General features: G+C 34.2%; 1 protein-coding gene across 4 annotated transcripts in view; it reads left to right on the forward strand.

Annotated features, from left to right (window-relative positions):
• Positions 1-16971, forward strand: part of IPO11 (importin 11) — a 244936-nt gene that overhangs the window by 106895 nt on the left and 121070 nt on the right. For all 4 annotated transcript variants that reach the window (XM_022596725.3, XM_089908895.1, XM_022596734.3 and 1 more), the window contains 4 exons: positions 811-926; positions 5393-5469; positions 11284-11363; positions 11797-11877. In XM_022596725.3, coding sequence (XP_022452433.1) covers positions 811-926; positions 5393-5469; positions 11284-11363; positions 11797-11877 — 354 coding nt within the window. The remainder of the gene's footprint in view (positions 1-810; positions 927-5392; positions 5470-11283; positions 11364-11796; positions 11878-16971) is intronic.

The raw sequence follows: 16971 nt of genomic DNA on the forward strand, positions 1-16971 counted from the left end.
GACCGGGGCACGAACCCATGTCCCCTGCATCGGCAGGCGGACTCTCAACCACTGCGCCACCAGGGAAGCCTCATCTTTGTATTCTTAATTCATTAAAAATATTAGCAGAAATTCTTCATTAAAAAACATGCACACATTAAAAAAAGACTCCTTTTACCTTCTTGCAACATCCTTTTCCAGTATCCATATTTAACTAATGTTAACAGTTTTTTCTGTTTGCTCCCAAGAAACATTTTTATGTGTGTATCTTCATATCAGATACATAGCTATTTAAAAAAATTGTTTGGCATGTGGAATTGTTATATACATTTCTTTTTAATCCCAATTTGTCATTATTTTTGAGATTGTTTTCATTCCATGCCTAATCCTTTTTCATGGCTACTCAGTATTCTAGAATATGAAGGTATTATAATTTAATTATCTTACTGATGAACATTTAGATTGGGTTCATTTTAGCTTATTTAGGTGAGATAATTTGTAGAATTTAATACATCATTGTTAACACCTCTTCAGTCGTCAGAGAAGGAAAAATAAATATTTATATGAGAAATCTCTTAAAATGAACAGATGTGTGTAGCCTTGGTGTATATGGTTTTACTACCATTAGGCAATTGAATAATATTTTTTTCCAGTTGTAAACAGAACTAATTTTGTTTTAGTAGTGCTTATAATTAGAACCATTCTTTTAAAATCTGATTGATTGATTTTTTATAAGTTGGTTTTAGGGCTTTTAAATATGATAGGTGATTTTTTGGTGGGAGGTGGGACCTTAGAGTATCTTATGTTAAGTTTTATTTATACTTCCCATAGGGATTAGGAGCAGACAGCAAGAACCTGTACCCTTTCCTGCTCCCAGTTATTCAACTGAGTACAGATGTTTCCCAGCCTCCACATGTTTATCTTCTGGAAGATGGTTTAGAATTATGGTAAGAGGAAAAACTTGATACTGTGGATCTTATTTATTTATTTTCCTGGCCTTCCCTACTCATGGCAGTAAAGCAAAGGTCATGTAATAGGGCTTAAAAACGCAGCATTTAAAAACAAAAAACATAAAGTCAGTATCCCTGAACTGGGTAGCATAATACGTAGCTCCAACTTTTCTTGGCAGCTGTCACTCAGTGTAGGCTTATAATAGTCAAAGTTAGACAGGAAGTTTCAGTAAGAACTCAGCTGAATTTCTTCTTTTGGAATTTGTGTTGTAAAATGGGGAATCTTGATCAAAACTAAAAATTGACATAAAACTTCCAGCGTGTTAAATGAGATGTTTTGGGGGATATTGAGTTATTTTCAACCTCTTACTACTTTACCCAGTAAGTACTGAGATAGAATACCTCAGCCCTAAATGTTAATGCTACTTAGTCTTGGCTTATTATTTTACTAAGTAAGTAGTATATAGTGTTTAGAGGTAAAAAAACAAACAAACAAACCCTGTTTCTGTGGCATCTCAGAGCTACAAACTGTGAAATGAATGAATTGGAGTTAAGTAAGTACAGACTGAGCATTGACTAGAAATCTTTTTTCTTCGTCTTACTGATGGCAGCAGTTTTCTTCAGGGCCAATCTTTATTTAAGATGTAATTAGTAATACAGGAAAGGTTTTAAAGTTCTAATTAAAAACCTAGTATTGGAATTAAAAAAGCAAATCATAGAAAGTAACCACAGAAAAAATAAACATTTGTGGTATCTCCCTCCCTCACTCCTCCCCTCCCTTCCTCCCTCCCTTCCTTCAGTTTTGCTTGGATGTCTAGGAATGAACAGTTTTTTGATTCTAAGAAATTGTCTTTGATGCAAATGGTAAAATTAATGATCTGTATCAGAATACTAGATGAACAATTTAAAAACATAACTAGGTAGATACTTATTAATTTGCAATTTGTGTTTCTCATATTCTTTTCTGGGTTATGTTGTTTGAAGTTAAGTGACTTAAATGATTGTAAATTAGCATGTGTTGGATCCTCTTATATTCATGTATTTTTATTCGTACAGGATGGATTAGTCTAGATCAGAGGTTGGCAAACTTTTTCCCTAAAGGAGCAGATAGTAATTATTTTAGGCTTCACAGGCTATGTACTTTCTGTCCCAACTCTTCAACTCTGCTGTTTCAACACCAAAACAGTCATAGACAATATATAAACAAATGGACACGGCTATGCTCCAATAAAACATCACTTACAGAAAAAGGGTATTGGTTTGGCCCATGAGCTATAGTTTGCCACCTTCTACTCTAGATTACAAATTAAAACATTAATCTCTGGCACACAGATACTTTTCTGTAACCATATGTATATGATATCTATCATAAAGATTAAAAATATAATAAAGAGGCAGACTCATATACTTATCAATATAATTACAGATTTAGTATATTAATGTGTTAATGAGAGGTATATAAATATTTTAGGGATTACATGAACAGTGCATTATATGAACAGTGCATGAGAAGTGCATTGCTCTACTAATGGTAACTTCTTTTTTCCTAGCCTTTCGTTATATGTAAACAAAATTAAATCATTAGGATACATTTTAAAAATCTATCAAATTTATTGAAGCTAAGATTATTTAGAGAATCAGGGTGCACACTTCTTAATATAATTTTCTTAACGGGTTAGAAGTCGTATTTGGAAGCAGATATAGGTGGCCAATCCCACGTATACCACTGCATTAGGTTTGTAATCATTTTCTGTGAGCCTTCTGTAAAATGAGGAAAATAATTTCTCCCTTATGTGGTGGTTGTGAGCATGAGATACTGTTTGTAAAGTGGTTAGCATGTTGTGTATGATTTATAAAGTCTGAGAATTGGTGAGATTGCCTAGGAAGAAAAGGGCAGATAGAGAGCCTTGTGCTCAGGGCAGAATCCTGAAGAAAATACATTCTGAGGTCACATGAGGAGCCATCAGAGATGATATAGGAGGAAAACCAAGCCAAGAGAGAATATTTCCTAAAAGAGGGAATGGTTAACTATGTCAAATGTTGCTGATTGTCCTTGTAGGGGTGTACAGAGAAGTGAATGGAGATGATAGGAGGGGTTTCAGTGGAGTAGTGAGAACAGAAGGAAGAATTGGAGTAGATTGAAGAATGAATTGGAGTTAAGTAAGTACAGACTGTGAGCATTGACAGCTTGTTTGAAAGTTTTTACTATGAAGAGGATGTTGAAATTGCGTTAACAGTGGCTAGTGCGGGAATGAAGATCTAGAGGTATGATGAGGCTCAAGAGAGTGAGATAATTGAAGGAGGCAAGAAGGGATGGGATTCAGCATAAGTGGAAGGGGTTGATTTTTTTTTTTTCTTTAAATAGCAGCAGGGGTATTTTGTCCATTTTAACTCGAGGCAGGAAGATAGGTTTCTGTATTGTAGTAGAATGATGAAGTATAGTCATTACTTGAGTGTCATGGGCTGGAATGGGAGTATTTATAAGATGAGAGAGGTTTGTGGGGACAAAGGTATAAAATAGTTATCTTGGGGAATGGAAATTTGAACTGGTAGGGCTTACCAGTACCAGCTGATGTTTGTGGTCTTGTTTACAATGAAAAATTTTTCAGACTGATAATGTGATTTTTTTTTTCATGAGTTCTTTGACCCAACATTGTTTATTTTTTTGCTGATATTAAAATATATGGTTCAGGCCTGGATTTATTGCATTGTAAATATAACATACCACCTGTAAAAATTTTTTAAACTTAATGTGAATTTTAGTGACTTCTTATAGTATCTTTTGTAATATATTCACATAAATAGTAATGATAGTATCAAAGATGCAGACTTTCATGTATATCTGTTCTTTTTAACTTGTAGATTGTTAGTTCACATTATTTTGCTTTTTCATCTTGACCCTGATGTATTAAAATATCCCATTCAGTTTTTTTTTTTTGCTTTTTTGCGGTACGCGGGCCTCTCACTGCTGTGGCCTCTCCCGTTGCGGAGCACAGTCTCCGGATGCGCAGGCTCAGCGGCCATGGCTCACGGGCCCAGCCGCTCCGTGGCATGTGGGCTCTTCCCGGACCGGGGCACGAACCCGTGTCCCCTGCCGCGGCAGGCGGACTCTCAACCACTGCGCCACCAGGGAAGCCCCTGTTGCTGTTTCTTAGATTTATTTTTTATTGAAGTATAGTTGATTTACAATGTTGCGTTAATTTCTTCCGTACACCAAAGTGACTCAGTTATACACACATGTACATTCTTTTTTATATTCTTTTCCATTATGGTTTATCCCAGGATATTGAATATAGTTCCCTATAGCACCTTGTTGTTTATCCATTCTGTATGTAATAGTTTGCATCTACTAACCCCAGACTCCCAGTCCTTCCCTCCCCCACGCCCCTCCCCCTTGGCAACCATGAGCCTGTTCTCTATGTCTCTGAGTCTGTTTCTCTTCGCATATAGGTTCATTTGTGCCATATTTTAGATTTCACATATAAGTGATATCATATGGTATTCGTCTTTCTCTTTAAAATCCTGTTACTGTTGATCAAGTTAAGGTGTCAAAGACATCATTGCTTGTGCATGTTGGAAGTACTTCATTTTGGGGGTAGCTGGTTTTCCCTGTGTAATATCCTGCCCAGATTACCTGATTTTGTCATTTAAAATTTGTGAATTATTTCATAGACACAAAATAATATGAGGTCATATTGTTTATAATTATTTATAACTTACATAAAATGAAAATCAATTTTCCATACTCTGGGTAAGAAATACAACAATAAGAATGTCTGTGAAGCCCATGGTGTGGCATGTTTGTTGAATCTTCCTGCATCCATGCCAGGAATAACCCACTGTACTGATTTTTTTGTTTTCATTCCTTGGTTTTCTTTCTTGTGTTTTAATGCTTTTAAAATCACATATGCACGTGTATCTCTAAACAGTATATTTTAACTTTGTATAAGTTGTATCATATGTGTTCTAACTTACTTTTTTTGCTTCCTGTTTGGAGATTCATCCATAGTGAAGAGCTTAATGGTGTGACTGTAACAATTCATTTACTCGTTTGCCATTTTGTTTGTTGTTCAAATAATGCAACATTCTTGTGCATGACTCCTAGAGCAAATGTATAAGACCTTATGCCCTGTGCACATTTCTGCCTAGATATAGTGCCAGGTCATAGGTGTATACACATATACATATTCAGTATTACCAGATAATAATTATTTCCCAAAGTGATTATATCAACTTGCACTGTTGTTAGCAGTATGCAAGAGTTCCCACTTTTATAGCTTTAACAATACATGGTATGTCACACTTAAAATTCTGCTGATCTGGTGGGGGTAAAATTGTACCTTGTTTTGGTTATAATTTATATTTTCTTGATTACTGGTCAAGTTGGATATCTTTGGTACTTTTTATAGTTATAGCTTTAATGGTTATGGAAAGTGATTTAATTGTCTGGTTTTTTTCCCTAGGTTAGTGACTTTGGAAAACAGCCCATGTATTACACCAGAGTTACTTCGTATATTTCAGAATATGTCACCACTTCTAGGTATGTATTAAAGCATAAAATTACCACTGTTTTTGAATGCAACCATAATTTGGGGCATTATAGGTGACTATAAATCATACCTTCCATTTTTACTGAAGCCCTTGATTTTGAGAAATAAGTTGTGTAGTGTTTTAATAATTCCTAGATTTTTTCCTACAGTATAACTTTTTAGAGTTATTTCTGCGTATTAAAGAGCAAACACTAAATTTACTTATAGTTAATTGAAAATTGATTTTGTGTTGTCAGTTGTTAACAAATGAACTCTGTACATATTTCTGATTTAGCTAAGGAACCACCAATATAAAGATTATTAAATATTAGAAAATCATTTATTATTTGTTGAGGTATTGCTTATGTAGAAGCTTGAAATCAGGAAGCTTAATGTTTTAAAGCAACACTTTTGGCATGTGACACCAGAGAACTGGCCACTGTGCTAGGAGTAGGCTGTTAGTCTCTGTTAGCCACCATGGATACCTGGTTAGATTCTTTTCTGAACATGTATTCTGATGATACTTAGTCATAGAAAGCCAATACTTGTCTGCTACATATCAGCTACCATTCACAAGTATGTAATACCTTAAATTTACAAAAAATATTTTGTTCACAGGGTTATTTTTGTGAGCGATTTTACCAGTGCAGATTCACATTTAAACCTCATTGTGTATTTAAGAACTGTATACAGTGCTATTTACTGGCCCTTTGCTTCTTTTTCAGTCTGCAGATTACTACCATTTTAAAAAATCGTTTATTTACAAAATGTAAAAATTATTTACATTTATTCCGTTCAGAGTTCCCACTTTCTAAGACTCACCCATGAAGCATCTTTAATTCCTTCATTAGAACTTGGGTATACTGACTGAATAGTTTAATATTGTTAGGAGAGGGCATTCATGTAGGAAAAAACTAGGGAAAAAGGCATACTTATTATGGCAATATCTCAAAATTATTTTTTCTGAGAACTTACTTGTAGTGAGCAGTTTTATTAGAGGGAAAGTATTACTGAGGTATAATGATGCACCGGAAAGGTAGACACATTCTTTGATAAAATCAACAAGTGTGGACTAAAACATAATTATAGCTGATTAAAAAACATCTGTTGGGCTTCCCTGGTGGCGCAATGGTTAAGAATCCGCCTGCCAGTGCAGGGGACACGGGTTCGAGCCCTGGTCTGGGAAGATACCACATGCTGTAGAGCAACTAAGCCCGTGCGCCGCAAGTACTGAGCCTGCGCTTTAGAGCCTGCGAGCCGCAACTACTGAGCCCATGTGCCACAACTACTGAAGCCCGCATGCCTAGAGCCCATGCTCCACAACAAGAGAAGCCACCGCAGTGAGAAGCTTGCGCACTGCAACGAAGAGTAGCCCCCACTCGCCACAACTAGAGAAAGCCCGTGTGTAGCAATGAAGACTCAACACAGCCAAAAATTAAATAAAATAAATAAATTTATTAAAAAAATAAAAATAAAAAACATCTGTCTTCATTTGCTGGATGATCATGGGGGCTATAGATAATGTGATTAATCCTTCGTGTTTTCTGATTTTTTTGTTGTTGTTGTTGTTCTACCTCATTCTTCAGAATAAATTAGACCTCAGATAATACCAAGATGCCATCTGTTTTCTAATAAAAAGCCATTTGATGTTTTATCATCTAGCATCCCCATAAAATTATGGAAGAAATTTTCAAACATGAAGACAGTGGCAATAGACCAGTCACTTATTGCTAGTCTCCTAGGAAAAGTTTTGTAGCTAAGATACCATAGAGAAAGAGAATAGGCAAAGTCCTTTTACTTTCTTTTACTCTCAGTGAAGGCCATCCAGTTCTAGTCTACCTAACTTGGAGACCATATATAGTACCATTCTGGGTAATCCACAGTGCTTCTTTAAAACTTGCCCTGAGAATGGAAACCTCGACCAGGCCCATTATCAACTTGGTCATGAACAGGATTCAGCCATTTTCACATATGGGTAACTTCACAAAGTGATTTCACTTCATCTCTGTATTCCACCCCGAATTCAGCCTGCCTGGCCTTTACAACGTGGTGGGAGAGAAGATTGGTAGCCAGGAAGAAGAGACTGAAAAAAAAGCACATAACTAACCCTCCTATAACCATGTGCCACTATTTTGAGTGTAGTTTTAGGTAGGTACTAAAGTACAGTTTTACCATAGAAAGCTTTGTAGTTGATGCATAGTCCTTTAAATCAATAAGAACTTTTATGTGTTTAGAACAATGTCTGGCACATAGAAAGCACCGTTTAAGTGTTTTGTAATTATATGTATTACTACTATTACTGTCAACATTATTGCTATTTTAAAAGAAAAAGTACTGAACCACTGGGTCTGTAGGATTTGTTAGTTAACTTAATAATATGAAGAAATTTTGTATACAAATTATATCTGTGAATGTTTAGTATACCTCGACATCAGTATTACCTTTATTTTTGTTTGAGTATTGCACAACTAATTAATATTGTTTGATATGTAGCTTTTTGCATACACATTCTTTCAGGTGAGCTTTAAAATTTATTTTGAAATATAACCAGGATATTTATTTTAATCTTTTAAGAATATAGATCGAAATGAATACTCACTTTTCTTAAAGGTGAAAACATTTTTCCTCAGTGATTTTTAAACATTTTTTTGAATTTTAAACATTTGAATTTTAAACATTTTTTGAATTTTAAACATTTATTTAATGAATATGATAGCTATTATTTTTTCCAAGTAGAAATAAAGCTGCTGGCTGGTAGTTTCTCATTTTCATTTAAAACACATAAAACCAACAATATTGGTGTTTAAGTTAATGATTTTTAGGATATGTTAATTAAGTGTGAATAAATCCAAGGCTAAAATTCATTTCATATCCTTTTCCCCAAATGTAAGTAGAACTGGAGATACTTTAAGTAGAACCATAGGCTATAACTAATTCTAATAATTCAGTTCTAAAGGTTTATTTTTAAAATCCTTTAAATCTTTTTTATGGTATTAATTTTCTCAGTATTCTCATTACTTAAAAGATGAACACCTGACTGACTGTTGTCCATGTTGTTGTAAGTGCCAAGCTAATGTTCCTTGACCAATAAAATTTTTCTAATTTGGAAGGAACTTTTTCCCACCTGACATCTTGATGATATGTAGGCTATTTTACACATTTTAGCCTTCATATTTTATCAGAATTTGAAATAAAAGAAGAAACTACTATAGTTTCATTTCCAAACATAAACATTAAATAGTATGATTAAAAAGAATAAGTAAAATGTAACATGAAAGTAGAAATTAAAAGTAAGAGCCAAAGAATAGAGAAAACCAGAGAGGAATGGAATATAAAATATAATTAGACTAATAAATATAAATCATATGTGCACACAGCATAACTAGATACTTTGATGGGTTACAGATTTGAATCAGAGCTCTCTGTCTATGAAAGAAAAACTTGATCACTTAAGTTAGGGATTTTCAAAATTGTTGACATTTTGGGCCATGTAATTCTTTCTTGTGAGGGACTGTTTAGAGCATTGTAGGAAGCTTAATAGCATCTTTAGCCTCAACCCACTAGATGCTAGGTTTTAACAACCAGAGTTTCCAGACATTGCCAGATGTCCCCTAGGGGGCAAAATTGCCCATGGTTGAGAACATTTGAATTAAATTATTCACAGGGCTGAAAATAAATACAGATCTGTTGTATGGGCAGCTCTTCCTGATACTAGAACCAGAAAATAATTTTTTATCGGAGTCTTACTAGGAACTCAGGGATATAATGAACAATGTTCAATATACTTTAAAATAGATAAATTTATTACTTTTAGGACTTTTTTTTACTATTGATATTTAATATTTGCTGATGATAGCATGCCTTAGGAAATTTAGTAAAAGTCCTTTGCATGATGGAGGCATGGAAAACAGTATGAAGTGACCTAATTGCTTATTTGCTTATATAAATTAATCTAGAAATAGCTTTTAAAATATCTGTAAGAAGAGATGGGTACTATGGTTTTTATTTTTAGGTTTGTTTTTTTTAAAATAAATTTATTTATTTATTTTTGGCTGCATTGGGTCTTCACTGCTGCACGCAGGCTTTCTCTAGTTGCGGTGAGCAGGGGCTACTCTTCGTTGCGGTGCGTGGGCTTCTCATTGCGGTGGCTTCTCTTGTTGCAGAGCACAGGCTCTAGGCGCACAGGATTCAACAGTTGTGGCTCATAGGCTCTAGAGTGCAGGCTCAGTAGTTGTGGTGCGTAGGCTTCGTTGCTCCGTGGCATGTGAGATCTTCCCAGACCAGGGCTCAACCCCGTGTCTCCTGCATTGGCAGGCGGATTCTTAACCACTGAGCCACCAGGGAAGTCCTGGTACTATGGTTTTTAAAATAAATCTTTCTTAAATATTGTCTCCTTCATCATAGATCTTGATAAAATTTTAGATGGCAGTGATTTAGAAATTATATTCACTGACATACCTGGAATGTAGCCATTCTAAGTTCTCACTTAAATGTAGACCCTCTGCCTTATTTATCACGGTGGTTGCCAAAACGGTGGTTGCCAAACAGTCTGCTATTGTTGGTCTGTTAAACAGTGTGCACAAGTTTAGACTTGACTGCACTTGCTCCTTGAGGAGAAAAGGACATGTGAATTGTTCATAAGAATAACTTTATCCAATGTAATGGCCTACCCCTTTATCCTGAGATTTTGTCTTACTTCTGTTGTGAAAAATATTTAGGTGACAGCCTTTATTATTTCTTTTTATGTCTTCTGTTAGCATGGTAACAAGTTGGTTAGTTTCTGTCCCCTCTACATTCTCATTTTAAACTAATATGTTAAATCCCTAAAGTATAGAAAATAATGCCTTTAAAACACATTTTGAGCTTTGCGTGGGATTGTTATTTTCTTGTGAAAGTGTATGGGTAATTCTCACCTGAATAGAATATCTTCTCACTTTGCTACGATATGAGTTAGGTAAGAACCCAGGGCCTACACTTTTGCCAGGAAACATTTTTTAATCTGTCCTATTGCAAGTGAATACGATTTCTAAAATAGTAGCAATACAGAATGAAAGATTTTAGATATAGATGATATTTTGGGGTCATGTTTTGATCTGTATAATTAATATACATCTGTAATCTGTGTTCTATTGTATCATTATTGTATGTGATAAGACATGTAAAATAACACTGCATAAACATTTGATCATTTTCAGTTTTAACAAGTTTTCTGCTTTGCACTTGAAAAAGAATAATTAAAAACAATATCCTTTTCCTATACTATTCTGGTAATAACATTTTAAAGAAGATTTTTTATGTGTAGGTTTTTCATAGAGGAGTGGATTTGAAGAACAAAGCCCAAGAATTGAGAATATCTAAACACAGTATAATTTTCGGAATATAACAGGGACTCTTTTCGTAAGTAGGGTAGCATGTTGAGTGCCAGCACAATAGACACTCAGTAAATGCTTATTGAGTGAACCCATTTAAGCAGATATCAAAATATGATGGTAAAATGATTCAGTTGCATGTCGTTTGCCATGCTGGTACTAGAAATTTAGTTTGAAATGCAAGGTTGGATCATGTAGTTATTTTCTGAAAGGGAAGAAAAGGGAGCTTCGTATTTTCTAAGTTGTTTTAACTAGTGGGAGGTATATGGGAAAGCATTAAGTTACAGGTTAATGCCAGTTTTTAGATAGATATTTATATACTAGCCATCTGAATAGCATTCAGAAAAGATTTGTAAAGAAGGGCATGTAACTTAGCTTTAAATAAGTCACTTCATTTAAACTGATTTTGAACAATGAATTAATTTTTTCTTTTTAAAAAAATTATTATTTTGGCAGAACTAAGTTCAGAAAGTCTCAGAACCTGCTTTAAGATCATCAATGGTTATATCTTTTTATCATCAACAGAATTTTTACAGGTATGTTGTAGTTTTTGCATTGTAAAAATTTGTATAGTTATTATTTTGATTGTTTCTTATTTGAAATCAGGAATCTTATTTTGAAACCTTTTCAAAATTTAATAGATTGATTTATTACTTTAAGGGGAGAAAACGTCATAAGCATTGCCTACTGTGGGGCAGATGTGATGTAGTCTCATGAATTATGTTATTTAACATAAAAAATATGCTCTACATGTAAATATATCCTTATATTTCTACAAAAATTAGAATACCAATAAACTATTTTTATTTCTTAAACTTTTCCTAAAGAGTTCTAATTGAAATTTTATATGCTTAGAGCTTTAGTATCTAATTCTCAAATAGATTATAATGAGTCCCCAATTTAATTTTATACCTTTTTGATATTGCAGATATATTCATATGTATATTTTGACTTTTCATTGAATTTCAGACATATGCAGTAGGTCTATGTCAGTCCTTTTGTGAACTGCTAAATGAAATTACTACAGAAGGTCAAGTTCAAGTGCTAAAGGTACTGTCATCTTTCTAATGAATATTGTACATTTTCCATCTGTATTTTGTGAAATTAGACCTTCATTTGGGTTTAGATGATGGGCAAGAAGGGGAAGAGTAATTCTAGACAGAATATTTTCTTTCAGCTGTATTAAATTGGTCTAATACCTCTGGACCAGGGGTGTCAAATTTGTGCATATAGATCACCTGAGGATGTTGTTAAAATGCAGATTCCACATTTCTAACTAACTTTCTGCTGATGGGACCCCACTCAAAGCTCCCCCTCATCCTGAGACTTCACTTTGTGTAGCAAGGCTTTAAAAACTTTTATAAATTATCCAAAGCCTGGTGACATCTGATACTTCTCACCTGTCCAGTTTGTTAGCCTGCTTTTGGGACACAATATTCCCACTATAATTTGGTACTTTTAATTTGGATCGGCTCTAGAAGTTAGAGTACCAAGTTTTTATGGACTGTGTATAACTAAGAACCAATGTTGAATCATTATATTGTATACCTGAAACTAATATAGTGTTATATGTCAATTATACCTGAATTAAAAAAAAAACTTACAAACAAAAAAAGAACCCATGGGCTCTGAGTTATTAATCTTTATGCATTATATCTTTATAGAATCACTATATATTATCTTTATATATTGTATATAATTATGTATAATTAAGAACCAACAGTCTCTGAGTTGTATGTTTATATATCTATATATTAAAGATAAAGGAGTATCAAATGTATATATTTAAATATAAATGTATATATGAATATATCTTCACATGTAGGTGTCACACATATTTTGTATGGATTTTATGAGGTGTACTTTGTTAAAAGCATCTCTTTTTTGTTTCTAATTTCTTAGCTATGTTTTAAGTCAGATATGAGAGCTGGTTAGGTGAAATGTTACTATAGCTTAACCAAGTAGCATTTTTTTGTGTGAAAACTATGGCATTGCTTTAGATCCTAAAAACAATTTGATTTCCTCCCAGTGAAATGAAAAAGTGTTTGCCCAAAGAGGTTCATTGTAAGAAATGTGTTAACCACAATAATCATAGCAACAACCCGTAGTACATTTTGGGGGACTAAGTGGGTATAAGTTTGTGCAGGCAGTAAAGACTTTCATAATAGCCAATAAGGGTAATCATCAGTTGGCACTTATTCAAGCATTACACTATTTTATGTGCTGTTCTTTGGACATTATACACATGTATACACCTATAAAGCTCCAGATATCTGTGTTAATATGCATGTTAATTTGATTTTCAAATTGGTTGCATTTACTATCATTGTTGATTATCCAGTCATTCACCATATAGGTCAGGGGTCAGCAAACTTTTTCTGTAAAGGACCAGCTAGTAAATGTTTTAGGTTTTGTGGGCCATACAGTCTTTGTCTCAACTATTTATATGTTTTGTTGTGGATTGAAAGCAGGCATAGATGGTATGTAAGTTAATGACTGTGGCTGTATCCAAAAAGGCTTTATTTACACAATCATATAGTTGTTCGGATTTGGCCCAAGGGCGTTGTTTGCCAACCCCTGTTACTGGTATTCAGTGTGTTCTGGTAGGCATACATGATAGAAAAACCACAGTTTCTGCTCTTGAGTAATTCATTCTTTTGGGGGAAGGAGGCATGTAAGCAGTCAGCCCATATTTAGTGTGTTATGTTGTTTTGGATTAGAGGTATCTCAGATTACCTGGTGAACTTTTTGAAAATTTGGGTAGGACATAAGATGTTAGTATTTCTTTTTAAAAAGTTCCCTAGGTGATTTTCATGAGCACTTTCTAGTGTGAGCCATTGCTGTCCATTGGCTTTATGTTACTCTGGGAGTATAGATGTGGTCATCTAACCCAGCATTTTGCAGAGAACATTTTTCAGGGAGAAAGGGTTGAGATGGGACCTGGGTCTTAAATGTTTGGTAGGGTTAGGGTTACCAGATAAAACATAGTACTTCTATTTGCTAATTCTGGCAATCCTAGTGGGGTGAATTAGATTAATACAGCGTTAAGTGCTGCAGAGAAGTGAACAAAAATAAGAACAGAGAGAATACTGTGAGAATTGTTTGTTGAGGGTGGGGATAATGGTGTTATTTAAAACCTTTAGTGTCTATAAATTGGAGGGGTTCATATGCCAGATTACTGAAGTGTTAAATTATAAAGTGATGAGAAAATGATTATATTATTAAGAACTATATTTGTTCCTAGGGCTACCATAACAAAGTATCACAACCTGGGTGGCTTAAAACAACAGGAACTAATTTATAATATTTATAGTGATTATCTCTCTCACAGAGTTCTGGAAACTACAGGTCTGAAATCAAGGTGTTGGCAGGGCCATACTCTCTCTGAAGACTCTAGGGGAGAATCTGTTCCATGCCTTTCTCTTAGCTTCTGGTGGTGGCCAGCAATTTCTGGCTTCCTTGGCTTATACATGCGTCACTCCAGTCTCTGCCTCGATTGTCACATGACATTCTCCTTGTATCTTTGTCTTCTCTTCTTATAAGGGCACCAGTCATAATGGATTAAGGGCCTACCATAATAACTTCATCTTAATTATATCTACAAAGACTCTATTTCCACATAAGGTCACATTCACAGGTACTTGGGATTAGGACTTCAGCATATCTTTTGCAGGGGGCAGGGCACAAGTCAATCCATAACAAGAATTTACTGTTAAAAAATAAAAAGATAGCTTTTGTGTGTGGAGAGGCAGTGAGGAAAATCTGATCTGAGTAGATTTTGTAGGTGAAAGTGACCCAATAGAAAGGAAGATGGCGCCAGAATGATACAGGAGATTGGTATTTTAAGTCTAGAGCATATGCAGAAGGGGCAAGAGTTTGTTTTTTAAGAGAGCTGGCAAGACTGGTAGTGATTGAAGCTGTAGATATAATGTTAGGTGAAGAGAGTAAGAAACTGGCATATGACCTTGGTGTTTCCAGATAAAAAGACAAGATTGTCAGAGCTGCCTGATGCCTGTCACTATGAGGCAGAGGAGCACTACAGGACGATTAGTATGTCTGCACTTATTGAGGAGGGAGAGGGGACTGAGTAGTATTCATCTCAGTATTCATTTTTAAATGAACTCTGTCTTACAGATGTTTAGGTTGAAATTTAAGAATGATTCAGTTATATTAGAATGTCGTCTTAGACTTTGTAAGAGAAATCTTGTAAAGTAAAGGCTTTTAACAAGAGTTGAAATAAAAAGAACTTCGGTAAATTCTGATTTTTCCCAGAAAGGTTGTTTATCAAACATATTACATTTTTCACACTCTCTGATTTGCTGTTTTATATTTGAAATCACAATGGAAACTTAAATCCAAAATATTGTTATAAACTAAGAAGTGGATAAATATAGAGTGAAAATACAGCAGAACTCTCTGGTTTTAATTTCATAGGTTCTTCAGTTTCTTTTTTAGAGTAGGGGGTAAAGGATGGGAATGTATGCCCTTGTTACTGAGAAGCTTGTGGGTTCTGAAGGAGTAATAACAGAAATCTGTGTGTGTGGCTTGTCAAGACCCCAGACACTGGAGGCCTAGTCTACTGCCATGTGTCTATCAATCCTCACCTGTACCGATTTCAAAGTGTTCTAGCTCCAAAGCTTACAAGCAAGTAACATTAGACATGTTGTTTACTAAACTGTTTTTGTGAATTTTTATTGCATTTATGCCCTTACCAAACTGATATAGTGGCAATATATAATTATGTTGAGGAACTTCCATCTGTCTTACAGAATCTCAGCTTCATCTTTTGCCTTGGAGATAATTTCTTCTCTGAAAGTAGGGATATAAGGAATTGATACTTTGGACTTAATTCTGTTTGAGGAATAACTGATTGGCAATGTGGGAGTGATAGAAATTTGAGAGAAAATTGTTGTGTCATTTTGATGTTGCCTTTGTAGATTTTTCAATATATGTGTGTTTTATCTTTTTCTCCTTTACTAGACTGTAAGCTTTTCCATGATCCTAAGTTTAGTAGATAATAACTGCATTTGGAATGTTATTCTCTCCTTGACCTGTGCCTTGGTTTTGTACACCCAGCTCTGTTACTTATACATTCTTGAGTACATTTTGGACTTAAATTCTCTTATTTATTATATAAGGTGTTGTATTATATGATTTTTAATAATCTGTAACTATATATTATCTGAAATCCCTGTGACAAATTATAATCTATAAATTCTAAGTGATGAAAAAAGGTTGTTTCTTATGTTTATAAACACCTACCAGAAAAAATTTGAATTGAAAGTGTTTTTTTCCTCCTGCTTTTCTGCAATATTATTAGTAAAGTAATTATTGAAAGACAACTTTTTCTGAGTCATATGGAATGGGATTGTGAAATTTATTTGAAAAATGAGGCAAGTTTTTAGGATATGTCCTAAGGAGAATATTTATTTTCTTTTACTATTTGTTTTAAATTATATTCTTACAAAATAATTAGACTTAGTGTAACTTAGCAGGTGACTTAAGCAAAACTGCTAGGGTTAGAATATTAGCCCTGCTACTTCACAGCTGTGTGAGGTGACCCAGTTAATCTCTGCTCCTCACTTTCCGTCTGTAAAATGGGAATAAAAATGTTACGTACTTCCTTAGGTTGTGGTGAGGATTATATGACCTTATATGTATAAAGCACTTGTAACATTGCCTAACATGTAATCAGCTAATACAAGTGTTGGCTATTTTTATCTAATTATATAGTTATCTAATTATTTAATCTCCCTTTGGGGGAAAACAGGCCACCAGGGAACTCTTCCTTTGACCATCTTTTGTAAATAAATGTTTATTTAAAATAGTACATTAGTTAAGTTTTTTATAACTTAAGTAGATGATTTGCACAGCGATAGAATTTTACTCTTTTTCCAGAACCATGTTATCTCAGCTGGCTTTTTAAAAATAATTGTTTTAAATTCTTTCTTTTCAAAATAACATGCTCTTTTAAAAATTTTATTATGAAAAATTCCAAATTTATATAATGTACAGCACTACCCTTACAGTTTTACTAGAAAGAAATCTATTTGTTTCTCCTTTTTCCTTGAACTGAGAGAAGGTAATGTCATTATTTGTCTCCCAGTTGTGCCTAATATTTTTTGATTGAATGATTCAGCACAA

This window comes from Delphinapterus leucas, chromosome 3 (assembly GCF_059928025.1).
Source record: "Delphinapterus leucas isolate spDelLeu-1000000601 "Yukka" chromosome 3, BTC_Dleu_Yukka2, whole genome shotgun sequence".
In the NCBI taxonomy this organism is placed as follows: domain Eukaryota; kingdom Metazoa; phylum Chordata; class Mammalia; order Artiodactyla; family Monodontidae; genus Delphinapterus; species Delphinapterus leucas.